Below are 16,003 nucleotides of genomic sequence, written 5' to 3' on the forward strand. Positions count from 1 at the left end.
TGGGACCTTATATAGACAGATGTGTGCCTTTCCAAATCATGTCCAATCAATGGAATTTATCACAGGTGGACTCCAATCAAGTTGTAGAAACATCTCAAGGATGATCAATGGAAACAGGATGCACCTGAGCTCAATTTCGAGTCTCATAGCAAAGGGTCTGAATACTTATGTAAATAAGGTATTTCTGTTATTTTTATTTTTTAAACTTGTTTTTGCTTTGTCATTATGGAGTATTGTGTGTAGATTGATGAGGAAAAAATTTTATGTAATCCATTTTAGAACAAAGGTTGTAACGTAACAAAATGTGGAAAAAGTCAAGGGGTCTGAATACTTTCCGAATGCAATAACTGTTCCATTAGGATATTTTTTTTTTTTAAGATGATCTTATGTAAGTGTACTGTTTGGCATTAGACCTGATGCTGTAGTCTGCAGTATGCAGCAGTATTCATCCCAGGTGTTTGTCACTCTTAGCAGAGTGGGGCTGTCTTCCTCATTTGGTTTCATGTTTATATGTATTTTATATGTCTTAATACCACTGATCTTCTCATTAACCACAACCACATTCCATAGGGCTGCAGGAAGCCTAGCGCTTAAGAGCGTTGGGCCAGTAACTGAAAGATCGCTGGTTCGCATCCCCGAGCCAACTAGGTGAAAAATCTGTCGAGCAAGGTACTTAACCCTAATTGCTCCTTTAAGTCGCTCTGGATAAGAGCGTCTGCTAAATGGCTAAAATGTTCATGTAAAATTATTTAGCAGGGAGAGAGAGAGACGCAGGTGCCAACGTTACCTACCCCTGCCCGCCTAGCCAACGGCACTCCGAACTGGGCATAGAGAGCTTCTCTGTTCCACCCTCTCACATGCTCTCTCCGTCTCTGTGTCATTTTGGTTTTATTGCTGAGCAACATTTTTCTTCCCCAGGCACTTTTTTAAAAGGGGGCCACATTAGGTTCTCTGTGGTAAATAAAGGGCCTCTTGTACTCCTTCTCCTGGCTTTACCGCAGTAATCTAATTAATTAATTAGAAACTAGAAAACGTGTTCTGTCTATGTCCTTCTCTGAGAGACATGCTTGATGACTAGAATTCTGCATGAGTGTAAACTCTCTCTCTCCCTCCCTTTCTCTGTCTCCCTCTCTCTCCCTCTCTCTTCCTGTCTCTCTCTCTCCCTCTCTCTTCCTGTCTCTCTCTCTCCCTAGGATGTGGTAGTCCTGACGAGCTGACTATGGAGAGGGCCCATACAGCAGTGGAGGGGGTGTTTGAGACCCTCAGAGAGCTGAGCCACGCCCGAGACCACCTCAAACAGTTCACCTCCGTCTACACAGCCAGCGATGGAGTACATCAGGTCAGTCAGTCACACAACGGCACACACCTCAACAACATCATCGATTTCGGCGGTCGCACTCACAGTCTAGGATTACATCATAGATATGGGACGTATCTCCATAGACCTAAGACAATTATTCCCCCTTTTCTCCTTCCCTCTTTTACACACACCCTCGTGGAAATGACATTGCCGTCAGTCCATCAATTTACCTGGAGCCACCCCTGGTAAATTGCATCAGAGCCACAGCCTTCTGAATGAGTCTCTCACATCAGTGTCTGAGTGGCACATTGTACCTGTATCTCTGTATCTTATGTAACACACAAACTGTCTTCCTCCTCTTTAGGGTGAGTTATTGTGTGTTTGGAGGAGGGCAGTGCAGGCAGGCAGCCACACACACGCTGTACCTGTGAATGACATATTCCATGATGTATACTGCACTCCAATCCGCCTTTAATACATTTCCTCTGACAGTACCTTCACTCAGACACAGGTTGTTTTTATTTTGAATTGTGTTGATTTTAAGCTCGCAAAGAGTTGTATAAAATATATGATTATGTTTTTTTCAGGTTATTGAAAATTCTAACCTCCAACAAGTATCTGCATTCTAAATCTCTGTGTTTGCCTGGCCCCAAATAGTTCCAAGCAAGGAGGGAGAGAGGCATTTTATCATGTGTTTTTTCTTTCAGAAACTTTAGACTTTAGACTGTTCTTTTCCTCAGCGTGTAACAACACTATGTCAAATCTAACCACTGCCAGTGCTCAGGTTTCTCAGGTACATCGGCTTGTGTACTTGCCTGGGTACACTCATATTCTCTCACACTCTGCCACACCAAAGAACACACACACTCACTCACTCATGCTGGAGAAAAAGGGCATATTGACCTAGACAGAGACAGATTTATGTGCTGAAGTAGGACCTACAGTGGGGAGAACAAGTATTTGATTCAAGACCTACAGGAAACGTATGATCTCTGTAATTGCAAACAAAGGTTTCTGTACCAAATATTAAGTTCTGCTTTTCTGATGTATCAAATACTTATGTCATGCAATAAAATGCAAATTAATTACTTAGAAATCATACAATGTGATTTTCTGGATTTTTGTTTTAGATTCCGTCTCTCACAGTTGAAGTGTACCTATGATAAAAATTACAGACCTCTACATGCTTTGTAAGTAGGAAAACCTGCAAAATCGGCAGTGTATCAAATACTTGTTCTCCCCACTGTACCTGACGTACAAAATTACACGCTCACATAAATGCACTCACATAATAATAATACTTCTGTATCTGGGTCAGAATTACTTGTCTTCCTAAGTAATGGCAAATTTCATAATAGGTCTCTGTGGCTCTGTTTGTTCCTGTCTGTCAGTCTCTCTGACTCTGACATACAAACGCACTAAAGGAGTGTGAGACACTAACCAGATGTATTGTGTTTGACACAGTATTTGGGGGCCAGGGCCTTCGGAGGCAGGCTGGGAACATTGCGTGACTTTGGGCTGACAGAAATGTCTTCTTGCACAGAACACATTGCCACCTCTGTTTTTTTTGTACTAAAGAGTGCATCATACAGGCCTACGTAATGTTGTTTAAGTCGTCATCTCTACATTTGTTCTGTCAAATGAATCAGTACAGGATGTGATTCCCATTGCAACATGCACACACTGGTGTTTGTTTTTTGCACACATTCTCTCATGTGTGTCTATACGTATGAGCTATACTGAATTATATTATAACTGAACATCAAAGCGCACACACACACACTCCTATATAATACTGCTGTACACACATTTTCTATTCATATACTGTCCATACTGTCTATACACACCATTATATATATATTTATATTCTGGTCTCTGACATTGCTCATTCTGATATTTCTTAATTTGTTAAATTTTTGGGGATAATCTGTGTATTGTATTGCTAGGTATTATTACTGGACAGTTGGAGATAGAAACACAAGCATTTCACTGCACCTGCGATAACATCTGCAAATCTGTGTACGCAACCAATCAACTTTGATTTGATTTGAAACGTTTCCTATTGACTAGATTAGCCCAGAGGGGGGTAGAAGGGTAGCATATGACTGGGATGGACGGCTTGAAGAGGAAACATCAGTGATTTTATTACTGCTATCTTGTCCATCTCAAAGTAGAGGAGTGGGTAAGTGAAAAGGGAAAATAAATTGACTGCAACAGGGAGACAATTCCAAGACCTATCAATTTAGTCTACCTGCACACACACACACACACACACGCACAACTCCCTTCTGAGAAGCGTAGAGAGGATATTGGTTTTGGTTGAAAGGTTGCAGTGGCATTGCTAGACTTGCATAAATTAATATTTTTCTTCCCTGGGGGAATTAATATATATTAGTAACAGGGAAATTCAATTCAAATGTCATGGGAGGCCGCGGTGATGGGATGACTAAAGCTGAAGGTGTTAAAGGACTGTTTTTGACTTGTGGGTGGATGGGGAGATTAATTAATTGGTTTGTTTGTTTCATTTGAACACGTAGGCCAATGTGTTTAAACCTCTCTCTCTCTCTCTCTCTCTCTCTCTCTCTCTCTCTCTCTCTGTTTGTGAGTGTGTGTTTAGATGAGTAAGTAATGTGTTTACTCCCAGGTTGGTTTGTGTGTGCTCACTGAGCTGACCTGTAGTTGTGTGGGGAAGTTGAAGTCCTCGATGTTGGTTTTTAGAAAACCAACGTATAACAAGGTCAGCCTCCCCACAGCCATGCCTAATATGGCTGAGAGGGCTGTCAGTCACGGGGGAGAATCACTTCATTAGATAGAGGGCAGGACTGATGGTGTGAGACTGATTGATGAGTGTGAGCTTTGACGGGTGTGAGGATGCCATGTCTGAGGGCAGAAGGGGATGTGGTGTGTACCTGGGTGTTACTGTGTCATACCTGAGTCAAGCAGAGGAGGATGGAGCCCTTTGCTCTGTGTTGATACTGGTTGCTGTGTGTGTAGTTGTGTGTATGTGTGCATACTTGTTTGTGTGTATGTGTGCAGCCCCTTACTGAAAGTAGATAACCTACCTTTTCTGAAAGCCCTGCTATTCAGAGTATTCTCATAAAGCTCTACCAAACTTTAACTGGGGCTGCATTATTCACTCAGGGAATGAACTTCTCTCACATAAAAAAACTCCATCTTGAATCCTTGATCTGGTTATCTTGTAATCTAAAAATGGACAGCTTTATAGGCCTGGATAGCTGGGCAGATTAAACCTTCATTCGATTAATTCCACTCTTTCTTTCTTGCACTCCCTCTCCCTTTCTCACTCATTCGCTCTTTCTTGTTTTTTCTCTCTCTCTCTCTCTTGTCTCTGTTTCTCTGAAAGCAATAGCCTTGAGAATGGTGTTTATCAGGGTCAATCGAAAAACTGTGTAATTGTCCTTAGGTTTCTGTATGAACTTCCGAATGTGAACATGATGATGATAATTGTATTCATGTAGGTCTTTTCAAAGTGCTCTCAGCACTTTCATGTTGAACTTTTGAACTGAATGCAGTAGTGTGTTGAAGTGATAGAGTGCTCTTAGTCTGCAAGGATAGAATAGATGTAGAATACATATATCTCTCACATGGCTATTAAATTAAGAGAGTCGAACTCTTCCTCTCCGAGTAGGGTTGGTGAGTGTGTATATGTCTGCGACCTGCGTGAATGTGTGTATTAGAGGGGGAGTGATGACATATGCAGCTTGTGAAATGGATACCTCCTGGGTGTGTATCTGTAGGGGCGTAGTGTTCTACCAGGGTTTACCGGAATGCCCTGCCTGTAGCGGTTGGGTGTTTTGGTGGAGCAGGTTAGGTCATGTTGCACTGACTATTCATCCATATTCACCTAGCGAACAGCCTAACAGCCTGCCTGGCTGACATGCCTGGCTGCAATCAGTGTATGAGCCTCACAACGCTCAACATAGTACACTAATCAACAAAGCTATTTCAGACCAAATCATCAGCACACACACAAACACTTATCACACAAACACTTGTCTTCAACAATAGCCACCACAACATACTGGCTCATAACTGAAAACAAGTTATTTTCATCCCGAGCAACAATAACCCTCTTATAAACAGCTCAATACCCTCATCTCATCTGCATGGACCATCTCAAATTCAATGAGAGGCCTGCCCTAAAGAGGTGAGTGGTTTATAAATCTCCTTCATAGTTAATCACATCACAGCATCTCTCATTCATCCGGTAATGGATGGGACTGGAGGGTTACACTCAATGATGTTCATAAACCCTGGATGACTGACATGGAGCGCTGTATTGAAGCCACTGCGCAGCCATCTTGTCATTGTTAAAAATATTTAGTATACATTCGTTTTTGACAAGTATATTCTATTACAGACACATTAATGCATTCTTTTAAATTATATTATGTGAAATGATATATACAAATTAAAAAAATTATAAACATAAAAACCTATTCCTGAAAGTCTTTTTTTACTAATATACTAATTTAACTGTCCCCACCCCTAAACAAAGAGATACAAAAATACACTTGATTTTGTCCATGAAACATTTTATTGAAATACTGTACAATTCCCTTCGTTCCTATGGAGGACCGCTCCGTCTGGGGAGTACCAATGTGGTGACGCACAAACCCTCTTTCTTTATTCTAACAACCCAGACAGACACTACTCACAGATACCGAACTAGCACAGAGACCTAATACACACTACCACTCAATATCCAATCATACAACAGTCCCTGTGCTATACATGGCTCGCCATCCACTTAGTTGTCAATATGCCATAACTCACAACAAAATAGGACAAAGCAACAGGACTGGTAACTGGGTTTTATTCTGCAGCAGCTAACAAGTGATGTTTGTATAACATGTTTTGACTGGCCCTGTTCCTGTATGTTCTCCAGGCGACGTACCGTCCGTTCCTCAGACAGGTTCTGGAGGAGATCTTCCACCCAGACAGACCTGAGTGTCCCGACATAGAACACATGTCTGGAGGCCTCACCGACCTGCTCAAGACTGGCTTTAGTATGTTCATGAAGGTGAGAGACAGAACCAACAACACACACACATATACACACACACAGAAGAGACACACACACACGTGAGAGGTCTAGTTATGAAACTGTAATATTTGTCTGAGGTGTTGGATATGGAGATTGGGCCAGAGGGTTATGTAGATTTGGCACAGGGGATATGGAGATTTGGGCTTGTGGGTAAGGTATATCCACCACAGACTCCTTTTCGCCAGTAGTCTGACTTCCCCACATCTGGTATTAGTTAGACTGGTGACTGTCCTGCATAGAGAATTAGTTGTGTAACATGGCCTAGTTTCACTGAAATTAAGACCCATGCACCATAAACAGACAGCCAACTGAGAAAGTCTATACCATAAGAGTAACTTTCTCTGAACCATAAAATCTCAATAGTAATACTATACACACCCTCCATACAGTAAAACATTGATATAAAACTCACTGACCATGCCATAAAATGTATTTTCTATAAGAGCTCTGTACCTTTACAGTATAAGCTTTAACCATAAAACACATGCCCAGTGCACCCTCTAGTCTGTAGCTAACAATAATGTACTTTCACTGTCTGGCTTACCGTTAAGAGAATACCTCTCAAAAGAGTGCGTGCATGTGTAGATGTACTCTAGGTGAAGGTGTGTATGTGCTGCGTGTTTGATCGCAGAGTTTTTGTGAAGTTTTGTTTAGACAGACTGTGAGTCGTACAGACTCCCTGGCTCCTTCTCAGCCACCCACTACTGTAAACCTCATGCCACTCTGATTCAGTCTGCAGGAGACAATGAGGACATGTCTGTCAGCAGCACGCTTTTAACTCCCACAAACAGGGAGTATGTGTTAATGTATGTATGTATGGAAAATGTATGCACTCACTAACTGTAAGTCGCTCTGGATAAGAGCGTCTGCTAAATGACAAAGAAAAAAAAAAAAACGTGTTCGAGTGTATGGAGTGTATGGAGAAATGTTATCTTTTGTCTTCAGAGTCATTAGTGTGGCTTGCTTCAGCAGTTAAAGCTGTTTTAGTAACCGCATCAACTACTTTTCCTCTCAACATTTTGAAGCAACTACCATTTGACCACTTTCCCAACAACTTGGACAAAAACATAGGGCAAATTAAATCTTAGTAAACTTCTCTGCGTTTCGAATCTGAAATCAGAACCGAGGATCTGAACCAATCAAGAAGTACAGCTGTTTTAGTAACCGCATCGACTACTTTCATTAAGCTTAATTCCCACTGTTGAATTCACTTTCCAAAATTTAAAATGGGTTGTTTGGATCCTGGAAACTGATTGGACAAGCAGCATTCCAAGCAATGCTGTATTCACAGACACAGGCACACGTACAGTGGGGAAAAAAAGTATTTAGTCAGCCACCAATTGTGCAAGTTCTCCCACTTAAAAAGATGAGAGAGGCCTGTAATTTTCATCATAGGTACACGTCAACTATGACAGAAAAAATGAGGGGAAAAAATCCAGAAAATCACATTGTAGGATTTTTAATGAATCTATTTGCAAATTATGGTGGAAAATAAGTATTTGGTCAATAACAAAAGTTTCTCAATATTTTGTTATATACCCTTTGTTGGCAATGACACAGGTCAAACATTTTCTGTAAGTCTTCACAAGGTTTTCACACACTGTTGCTGGTATTTTGGCCCATTCCTCCATGCAGATCTCCTCTAGAGCAGTGATGTTTTGGGGCTGTCACTGGGCAACACGGACTTTCAACTCCCTCCAAAGATTTTCTATGGGGTTGAGATCTGGAGACTGGCTAGGCCACTCCAGGACCTTGAAATGCTTCTTACGAAGCCACTCCTTCGTTGCCCGGGCGGTGTGTTTGGGATCATTGTCATGCTGAAAGACCCAGCCACGTTTCATCTTCAATGCCCTTGCTGATGGAAGGAGGTTTTCACTCAAAATCTCACGATACATGGCCCCATTCATTCTTTCCTTTACACGGATCAGTCGTCCTGGTCCCTTTGCAGAAAAACAGCCCCAAAGAATGATGTTTCCACCCCCATGCTTCACAGTAGGTATGGTGTTCTTTGGATGCAACTCAGCATTCTTTGTCCTCCAAACACGACGAGTTGAGTTTTTACCAAAAAGTTATATTTTGGTTTCATCTGACCATATGACATTCTCCCAATCCTCTTCTGGATCATCCAAATGCACTCTAGCAAACTTCAGACGGGCCTGGACATGTACTGGCTTAAGCAGGGGGACACGTCTGGCACTGCAGGATTTGAGTCCCTGGCGGCGTAGTGTGTTACTGATGGTAGGCTTTGTTACTTTGGTTCCAGCTCTCTGCAGGTCATTCACTAGGTCCCCCCTTGTGATCATTTTGACCCCACGGGGTGAGATCTTGCGTGGAGCCCCAGATCGAGGGAGATTATCAGTGGTCTTGTATGTCTTCCATTTCCTAATAATTGCTCCCACAGTTGATTTCTTCAAACCAAGCTGCTTACCTATTGCAGATTCAGTCTTCCCAGCCTGGTGCAGGTGTACAATTTTGTTTCTGGTGTCCTTTGACAGCTCTTTGGTCTTGGCCATAGTGGAGTTTGGAGTGTGACTGTTTGAGGTTGTGGACAGGTGTCTTTTATACTGATAACAAGTTCAAACAGGTGCCATTAATACAGGTAACGAGTGGAGGACAGAGGAGCCTCTTAAAGAAGAAGTTACAGGTCTGTGAGAGCCAGAAATCTTGCTTGTTTGTAGGTGACCAAATACTTATTTTCCACCATAATTTGCAAATAAATTCATAAAAAATCCTACAATGTGATTTTCTGGAGAAAGAAATTCTCAATTTGTCTGTCATAGTTAACGTGTACCTATGATGAAAATTACAGGCCTCTCTCATCTTTTTAAGTGGGAGAACTTGCACAATTGGTGGCTGACTAAATACTTTTTTCCCCCACTGTATACCTGCTAACAGTTCCATCTGCATTATCACTGCGCCTCCATAAGAATATCATAATTTTTACATTGCTGTCCGAATCATCTGTTGTATTTATCTCAACTCGCACACATTTCCCCAAGCTCCCAGCCTAGCATTTAGTTTGGTACAGCGGAGGTATTATTATTATTATTATTATTATTATTATTAACATAAGCCTAGCTGTCTGCCTTTCCGACCTCGGAAACAATGTTTAAAATTTGAGAGCAAAGGGTGTCCAGAGGAGAAATCAACTTTTTCTGAGCCAGGCGAAATCACGCATCAATGTCATTATTATGGATATATTCAAGTCAATGGCAATAGAAAAAAAGGTAAAAACAAACAAAAATGTAACTAGTCATTCCAGGTGCAATATTTGACGTGACTGAGTTAGCTGAAGTTGGCTAGCTAGCTAGCAGGTGACAACACCAACATCAGCACCACTCTTGGAGCAAAGTGTAGGAGAATTGATACTGTTCCTGGTGAAACGCACAAGGCGACATGGGACACTTTTTTTGCAGATGCACAATAAATGGCAATGTACAGATGAATGTGAAAAAAAATCTTAAACGTTAGCACATAACTAAGCTACCTGTAACATTTTTGTTAGAACTATAGAACAAACAACCAGTGATTTTCCCTGACAACATTGGCAATAGAATTGACGACCAGTTTCTGTTTGGGCTATTTCATCTGGTGGAAGAATGAAATAGTATGAATTTACTTATCAAAATAAAGTTATTATCTTAACACGTATAGACCCTGCAATGTTGGAGCTAGGAACACAAGCATTTCGCTACACCCGCAATAACATCTGCTAAATATGTATATGTGACCAATAAAATTTGATTTAAAATTTAACCGAGTGTCTTACCAATTACACAAGACTTTAGTTCTGGTTTAATAATAATAATAATAATAATATGCCATTTAGCAGACACTTTTATCCAAAGCGACTTACAGTCATGTGCGCATACATTTTTACGTATGGGTGGTCCCGGGGATCCAACCCACTACCCTGGTGTTACAAGCGCCATGCTCTACCAATTGAGCTACAGAGGAGCTAAAGATGACTTATTGCTTAATTATAGCACTGGGGGAGCACATTCTAAGAATGAGACAATTAGTAAACAATGTGACTTTTGACACAAATCAGCTACTTTGACCACTTTCCCAACAAGTTAGACAAAAACTTAGAGGAAATCTTAGTCTACTTCAAATCTGAAATCAGGGAGAAAATGGGGTAAAAAAAAAATATTGTGGCGATACCACGCTGAACACGCCTGATCTCGATAGCTAAGCAGGGTCGGGCCTGGTTAGTACTAGGATGGAAGACCACCTGGGAACTCCAGGTGCTGTAAACTAGAAGTAAATAAATAAAATAATCTGAAATCAGAACAGAAATATCTTCTACCAATCAAAGATAGTACAAAATGTAAAGCTTGATTGCTTTGCTTAACTAAAACAAACAGGGCCGGCTCCAGACATAAGCGACATAAGTGGTTGCCCCCCTTTTTTATGTGTTTATTTGTTTTGGGTTGGTTTTGGAACATATAGAATCATGTAGTAACCAAAAAAGTTTTTGTTGTGCATCAGCAGTTTTTCTCATGAGCAGTGACTGCATCAGTATTCACTCAATTAACCATGGAAGCTAACCATTTTTAGATTGGTAATTTAGTCTAGCCAGTTATCTAAACTTGTAGTAATCATGGCCGAATACCGACCGGGCACGCAGCGCACGTGCCCAGGGGCCTTGACCTCCAGTGGGCCCCCATTGATGTTGTTAGTCACTCTCACTCAGATATCATAAGTCATGGCAAAACGTGTAGAATTGCAGGAAATTAGCTTTAAAACTGCAAAAACATCTCTCTGCCCCATGGCAAAATGAGTAGAATTGCATGAAATGTGTTATACATTTGCTAAATGTTCTCTCCGCCCCATGGCAAAATGTGTAGAACTGCAGAAAACTTGCTTTAAAACTGCAACATTTTCTCTATGCCCCATGGCAAAATGTGTAGAATAGCAGGTAATAAACTTTAAAACGTCAAGAGGGGGGACACAAAAAGAAATGTCCCGCTTGGTGGGGGGCGGGGCCCCAATCAAATCCCTAAAAGGCTAGAGCCGGTCCTGAAAACAAACTTCTTTAACTACCATGAAAATACTTTTAAACAGCTGAAGCAAGTCTCACAAGTTTACTTCATGTAAAACTACATTTCTAGTTGATTGATATTATGTTCCGCTTCGCTTTCCTTCGCTTCTCTTCATTTTCTCTTCTAAACCCCCTCCCCTCCTCTCACTCATACACATGTATCCGACACTTGGTTGTTGCTAGAGTACAGTGGGTGTGTTACCTGATGGGGGGTAGGTGTTCATACCTCTTTAAAGATGCACATGTAGATGCTGTGTACTGGTCTGCTGTTCTGTGTGTGTGCAGGTATAGCTAATGCACAAATGCATGCACCCGCATACAAAGACTCATACATATGTGAAAGGAGATATTCACCCCTTTCTAATACAAATTAACACAAAGACCCATACCCATCTGACCTACAACAATGCACACACATGTTCAGTCTCACATCCACACACTTGTGCAATGTACATATTTATAAATGTAAACACACACACCCTTAAACACACACACACTCATAGATACACAGTACCTACTCTGAGACACATGTTGAGCCAGCCCAGGCAGACAGTCCTGATGCACATGTCCGGCCATCCGGGACCAGTCCCGCCCCCCTGTAGCTTTGATTGCACCGTTATTATTCAAAGGCTGCAGATGTGGCCTTGACGCCGCTTCCCAGCCAATAGAACACAGCCATTATCCATAGGCCAACCAATCACACACATCAGGCGCACCAGGCCCCCTGACTCGCACTCATGTACAAATCCGTGTATGTGTGTGTCTGGAATGAGTGTGGTTCAAAGCTTTCGACTGAATAGTCCATTCTGACCACTGCCCTACAGCTGTACCAGTGACTCATACCAGATAGAGGAGAGACTAAAGGACAGACGGGGAGACCCTCCTGGGCACACAGACATCAGTTTAACGTCTAGTTTTGATTTACATTTGGTTGAGTTGTCAACTATTGTGATTTCAACTTGAAATCAACAAAACATTTCACCATGTCATTGGATTTAGGTAAAAGGTGAAAAAAAGACGAAATGCCCATACGTTGATTACTTTTTGCAAATCCAATGAGTTTTCCACTTTGATTCAACGTCATCACATAGAAATTACATGGAAAAAATGTTAATTCAACCAGTTTTTGCCCAGTGGGGAGTGACATAGGGAGAGACAGAGAGATGGTTCCACAGATTGTCTTTAGAGTTTCAGCTCACCAACCATAACATAACCTTCAATTATGTTATGGTTAGCTTGTTCCATTCAAATTACATGAGCTAATTCTGTCATGTTCTTTTTATCCCAATCCCTAACCCCTCTCTAGGTGAGCCGGCCACACCCCAGCGACCACTCCCTGCTCTTTCTCTTCCTGGTGGGAGGAGTCACTCCCTCTGAGCTCCGCTTGATCCGCGAGGTAGTCTCCGCCCACAAGCCGGGCACACAGGTGAAAGACCCCGGCCTGCTGCTCTCAACTCACCTGGGAGAGCTTGCGTCGAACAAACAACGCAGAGAGGGAGGGAAAGAGGGTGATGTAAATGGATCAGAGGAGAGGAGATGCGAGAGGCCAGGTGCAGTCTTTGCTGCTGTGGTATTGATGTGTTGTTCAGGCTCCAGCTCTCCAGGTTGTGGCTCAGTGTCGTTACATAACACACTGTGATGGTGTGTCATCAGAGTCTGAGGGACATATCAAAAGAGGAACCTGAGCAGGAAACACAGGGAGAAGCAGGGAGAGGGCGACAACAAAGATCTGGGTGCTGAGTTGGCGATGTTCCTTCATCTGCCCTGGAAGAAAGTCAAGAGTAGCTAGATATTACAGTGCCTTGCAAAAGTATTCATCCCCCTTTGCGTTTTTCCTATTTTGTTGCATTACAACCTGTAATTTAAATGGGGGTGAATACTTTCTCAAGCCATATAAACCGACACACACACTCTCTCACACACACACACACACACACACACACTGACCCATATTCTCAGGTGACAGACAATGGATAGTGCAGCGGTAAAAGGAACTCATGTTATATACACACATAAGTGCACAGCCATTGTGTGTGTTTGGCATCTCAACCACATGCTAAACATCAGTGTGTATTGTATATTATGTGTACATGGTCAGTGAACTGTGAGCCAGTGTACAGCAGTACAGTCCAATCCCTGGCTAGCTGTGCTAATGAAAGGGATGTATAATAGACTTCAGAGGGGATGAAAAGCCTGAGCAGCATCAAAACCTGATGAATAAATGAATACATCTCGAATCAGAACAACAGAAGAAAGAGAGGCTCTTACTGTAGGACCCTCATCCTGAAGCCAGCAGCCCACACAGTCTGACCTCAACCCACATACTCTGACCCCAACCCATTCAGCCTGCTCTGTCTGTCTGCCTTTGGTAGTGTTCTGATAAAGGCTGGCTTCCAGGAACATAGAGGTCCTCTAAGGACTTGGCATTAATTAACCCATGTTTAAATGCAGTTAGACAATGGTTTTGTTTGGACTAATGACACAGATATGATATTTCTTCAAATACAGTTCAAAGTGAATAGCCAGGGTTTGCCTAATGTCTAAACTGAGTCATTGGGTCATATACTGAATGTGGACGGAAGGCGCAATAAATGTAATCTCTATCTAAATCATTTTGTATAATTTTTATGGAGAGTGTTGTGCCTTCAATGCACATTCAGTATCTGCTTATTTTAAGCAGGATGTTTACTCCAGTTGTCTGAACCAATGGTCTGAACACACACAGTTGTCTTTCTCCTTTGCTGATGTAGCCACTGGCCAGTCTGACACGTCCTGTCTGTCTGTCTGTCTGTCTGTCTGCTCTTTCTCCCAGGTGCTGGTTCTCTCTACCAGACTGTTGAGACCTACAGATATCCCTGAGCTGCTCTTCACCACCCAAAGACTGGTGCCAGATATTGGTGTGTGAGCACGGAACAAGGACCACACACCCACTCCACCAACACCTACCGCTCTTAGGGTGTGGAGAGGAGAAATTAGATGCTCCAGTGAGATTGTGTGGTTTGGTAATGGACTGGAGTCATGGGTGTGGTGAGCAGAAGTGGAGGTTTATAAATTAGACTAGAGGAAAAACAGAGGATCTATTTAGGCTTTTTCAAAGTCATTCATAAATGTTTACTTCAGTTTTGTTACGTTATAATCGTCTCCCTTCCCTTGTACTCCCGAAATGACGTTGTAAGGCAACAATTAGGTACTTATGGATTCTCTCATTCCAAACTGTACAGAATGTAAGCTTCATTCAATCTGGTGTAAAGAGGATTCTGTCTCGAACCTCAACTCCAAACAGACAGATGACATTCAAATCAAGTTACTTTAATACATGTTTGTTGTTTACATTAAATCTGAATACATTGAATAAATCTTGTATATTTGTGAAACTCATCCATGTGAAATGGAAAGTCTTGAATATTAGTTGGTTAATATGCGTGTGTGAATTTTAGGGTTGTTCTGACTGTGGCACTAACTGAAGCGCTAACGGTCCTATAGCATGTGTGAGCTCATTAGAGGTGAGAGTGTGAAGTAACGTGAGGCGTCCTGGTGTTGAGATGGTGTGTCAACAAACAACCGTTCAGTATGCAGGGAGAAGTGCAGAGAGAATTAGAGCCATGTCTCTATGCACATTACAACCCTGACCTGACACCACATTCAAACAGCACCCTCTCTGTGACATCACAATAATACTGTTGTGTTGTGGCTGTAATATTTATTGTTGCCCTAACAATGACATGATCAGTCATGTTGTAACCCTGACAATCACACAACCATCTCAATGCTATCACAGTGACACAGCTGTCCTGTCAGTCACACCGCCCACCCTCCTCTGTGACATAGGAAGACAATGGTGGTGCTCTGTTGTAGCTGTCGTATTAAAGGGCAATTCTGCCACTATTTAACCTTATCTTCATTACATCCAGCTCGTTTCTATGATCTCTGGTTAAGATAAAGGGCCTAAAAAATGTTTCTCTGTGACATCACAGTGTAGGATTAAAAGTAAAGTGATTTTTCAAAACCTGCAAAAAGTTTATAGCCAGAGTGCTCCCAACGTCACCACAAATCGGTGTTTGAAAATCAGTTTGTTTTAACTTTTGATGTAATCCATTATAACTTTAAATCGATATATTTTTGTCTATAAAATGAATGTAGAAGCGCAGCGTTTTCACATAAGACACTGGTATTGTGCTGGAGATGGTGAAAATGAACTTGAAAATTGGTGGAATTGCCCTTTAAATCACTGCCTCTAGAGATCTGTCAAACAGCCTTCACACTGTTTTTTTGTGCATTCTACACCCACTGCTCTGGTAGAATAGAACATGCCATGGATTATACTTGATTACAAGCCTTCCTCCCACTTAGATGTGGTATATGCTAATTATTTGGAGCCACAGCCATTTATCAACCATTCTTCTCATGAGTTTCAGAATCTGAATTGTCTTTGGAGTTAGGAGAGATGGGGCTTGATTGAGTCTTTTGTCCCAGGTTTAGGAACAGCTCCTTTGAGGACGAGCCTGGACTATGTTCATGTGCAAAAATGGCCTGGTTTCTTATCATGCTTCATTGTAAATAATGTATGCACACAGACCCTCACCTATAATCC

At 41.8% G+C, this 16,003-nt stretch overlaps 1 protein-coding gene and 1 pseudogene across 1 annotated transcript in view; both read left to right on the plus strand.

Moving 5' to 3' along the window:
* Window positions 1-14,790, plus strand: part of LOC121540161 (sec1 family domain-containing protein 2) — a 163,210-nt gene extending 148,420 nt beyond the window's left edge. The window contains exons 6-9 of the mRNA XM_041848805.1: window positions 1,194-1,339; window positions 6,210-6,344; window positions 12,719-12,838; window positions 14,225-14,790. Of these exons, the coding sequence (XP_041704739.1) occupies window positions 1,194-1,339; window positions 6,210-6,344; window positions 12,719-12,838; window positions 14,225-14,317 (494 nt within the window). The 3' untranslated portion in view covers window positions 14,318-14,790. The remainder of the gene's footprint in view (window positions 1-1,193; window positions 1,340-6,209; window positions 6,345-12,718; window positions 12,839-14,224) is intronic.
* On the plus strand, window positions 10,519-10,627 carry LOC121540923 (annotated as a pseudogene).
* Window positions 14,791-16,003: the final 1,213 nt, after the last annotated feature.

The sequence above is a fragment of the Coregonus clupeaformis genome, chromosome 26, assembly GCF_020615455.1.
Source record: "Coregonus clupeaformis isolate EN_2021a chromosome 26, ASM2061545v1, whole genome shotgun sequence".
NCBI classification, from domain to species: Eukaryota; Metazoa; Chordata; class Actinopteri; order Salmoniformes; family Salmonidae; genus Coregonus; species Coregonus clupeaformis.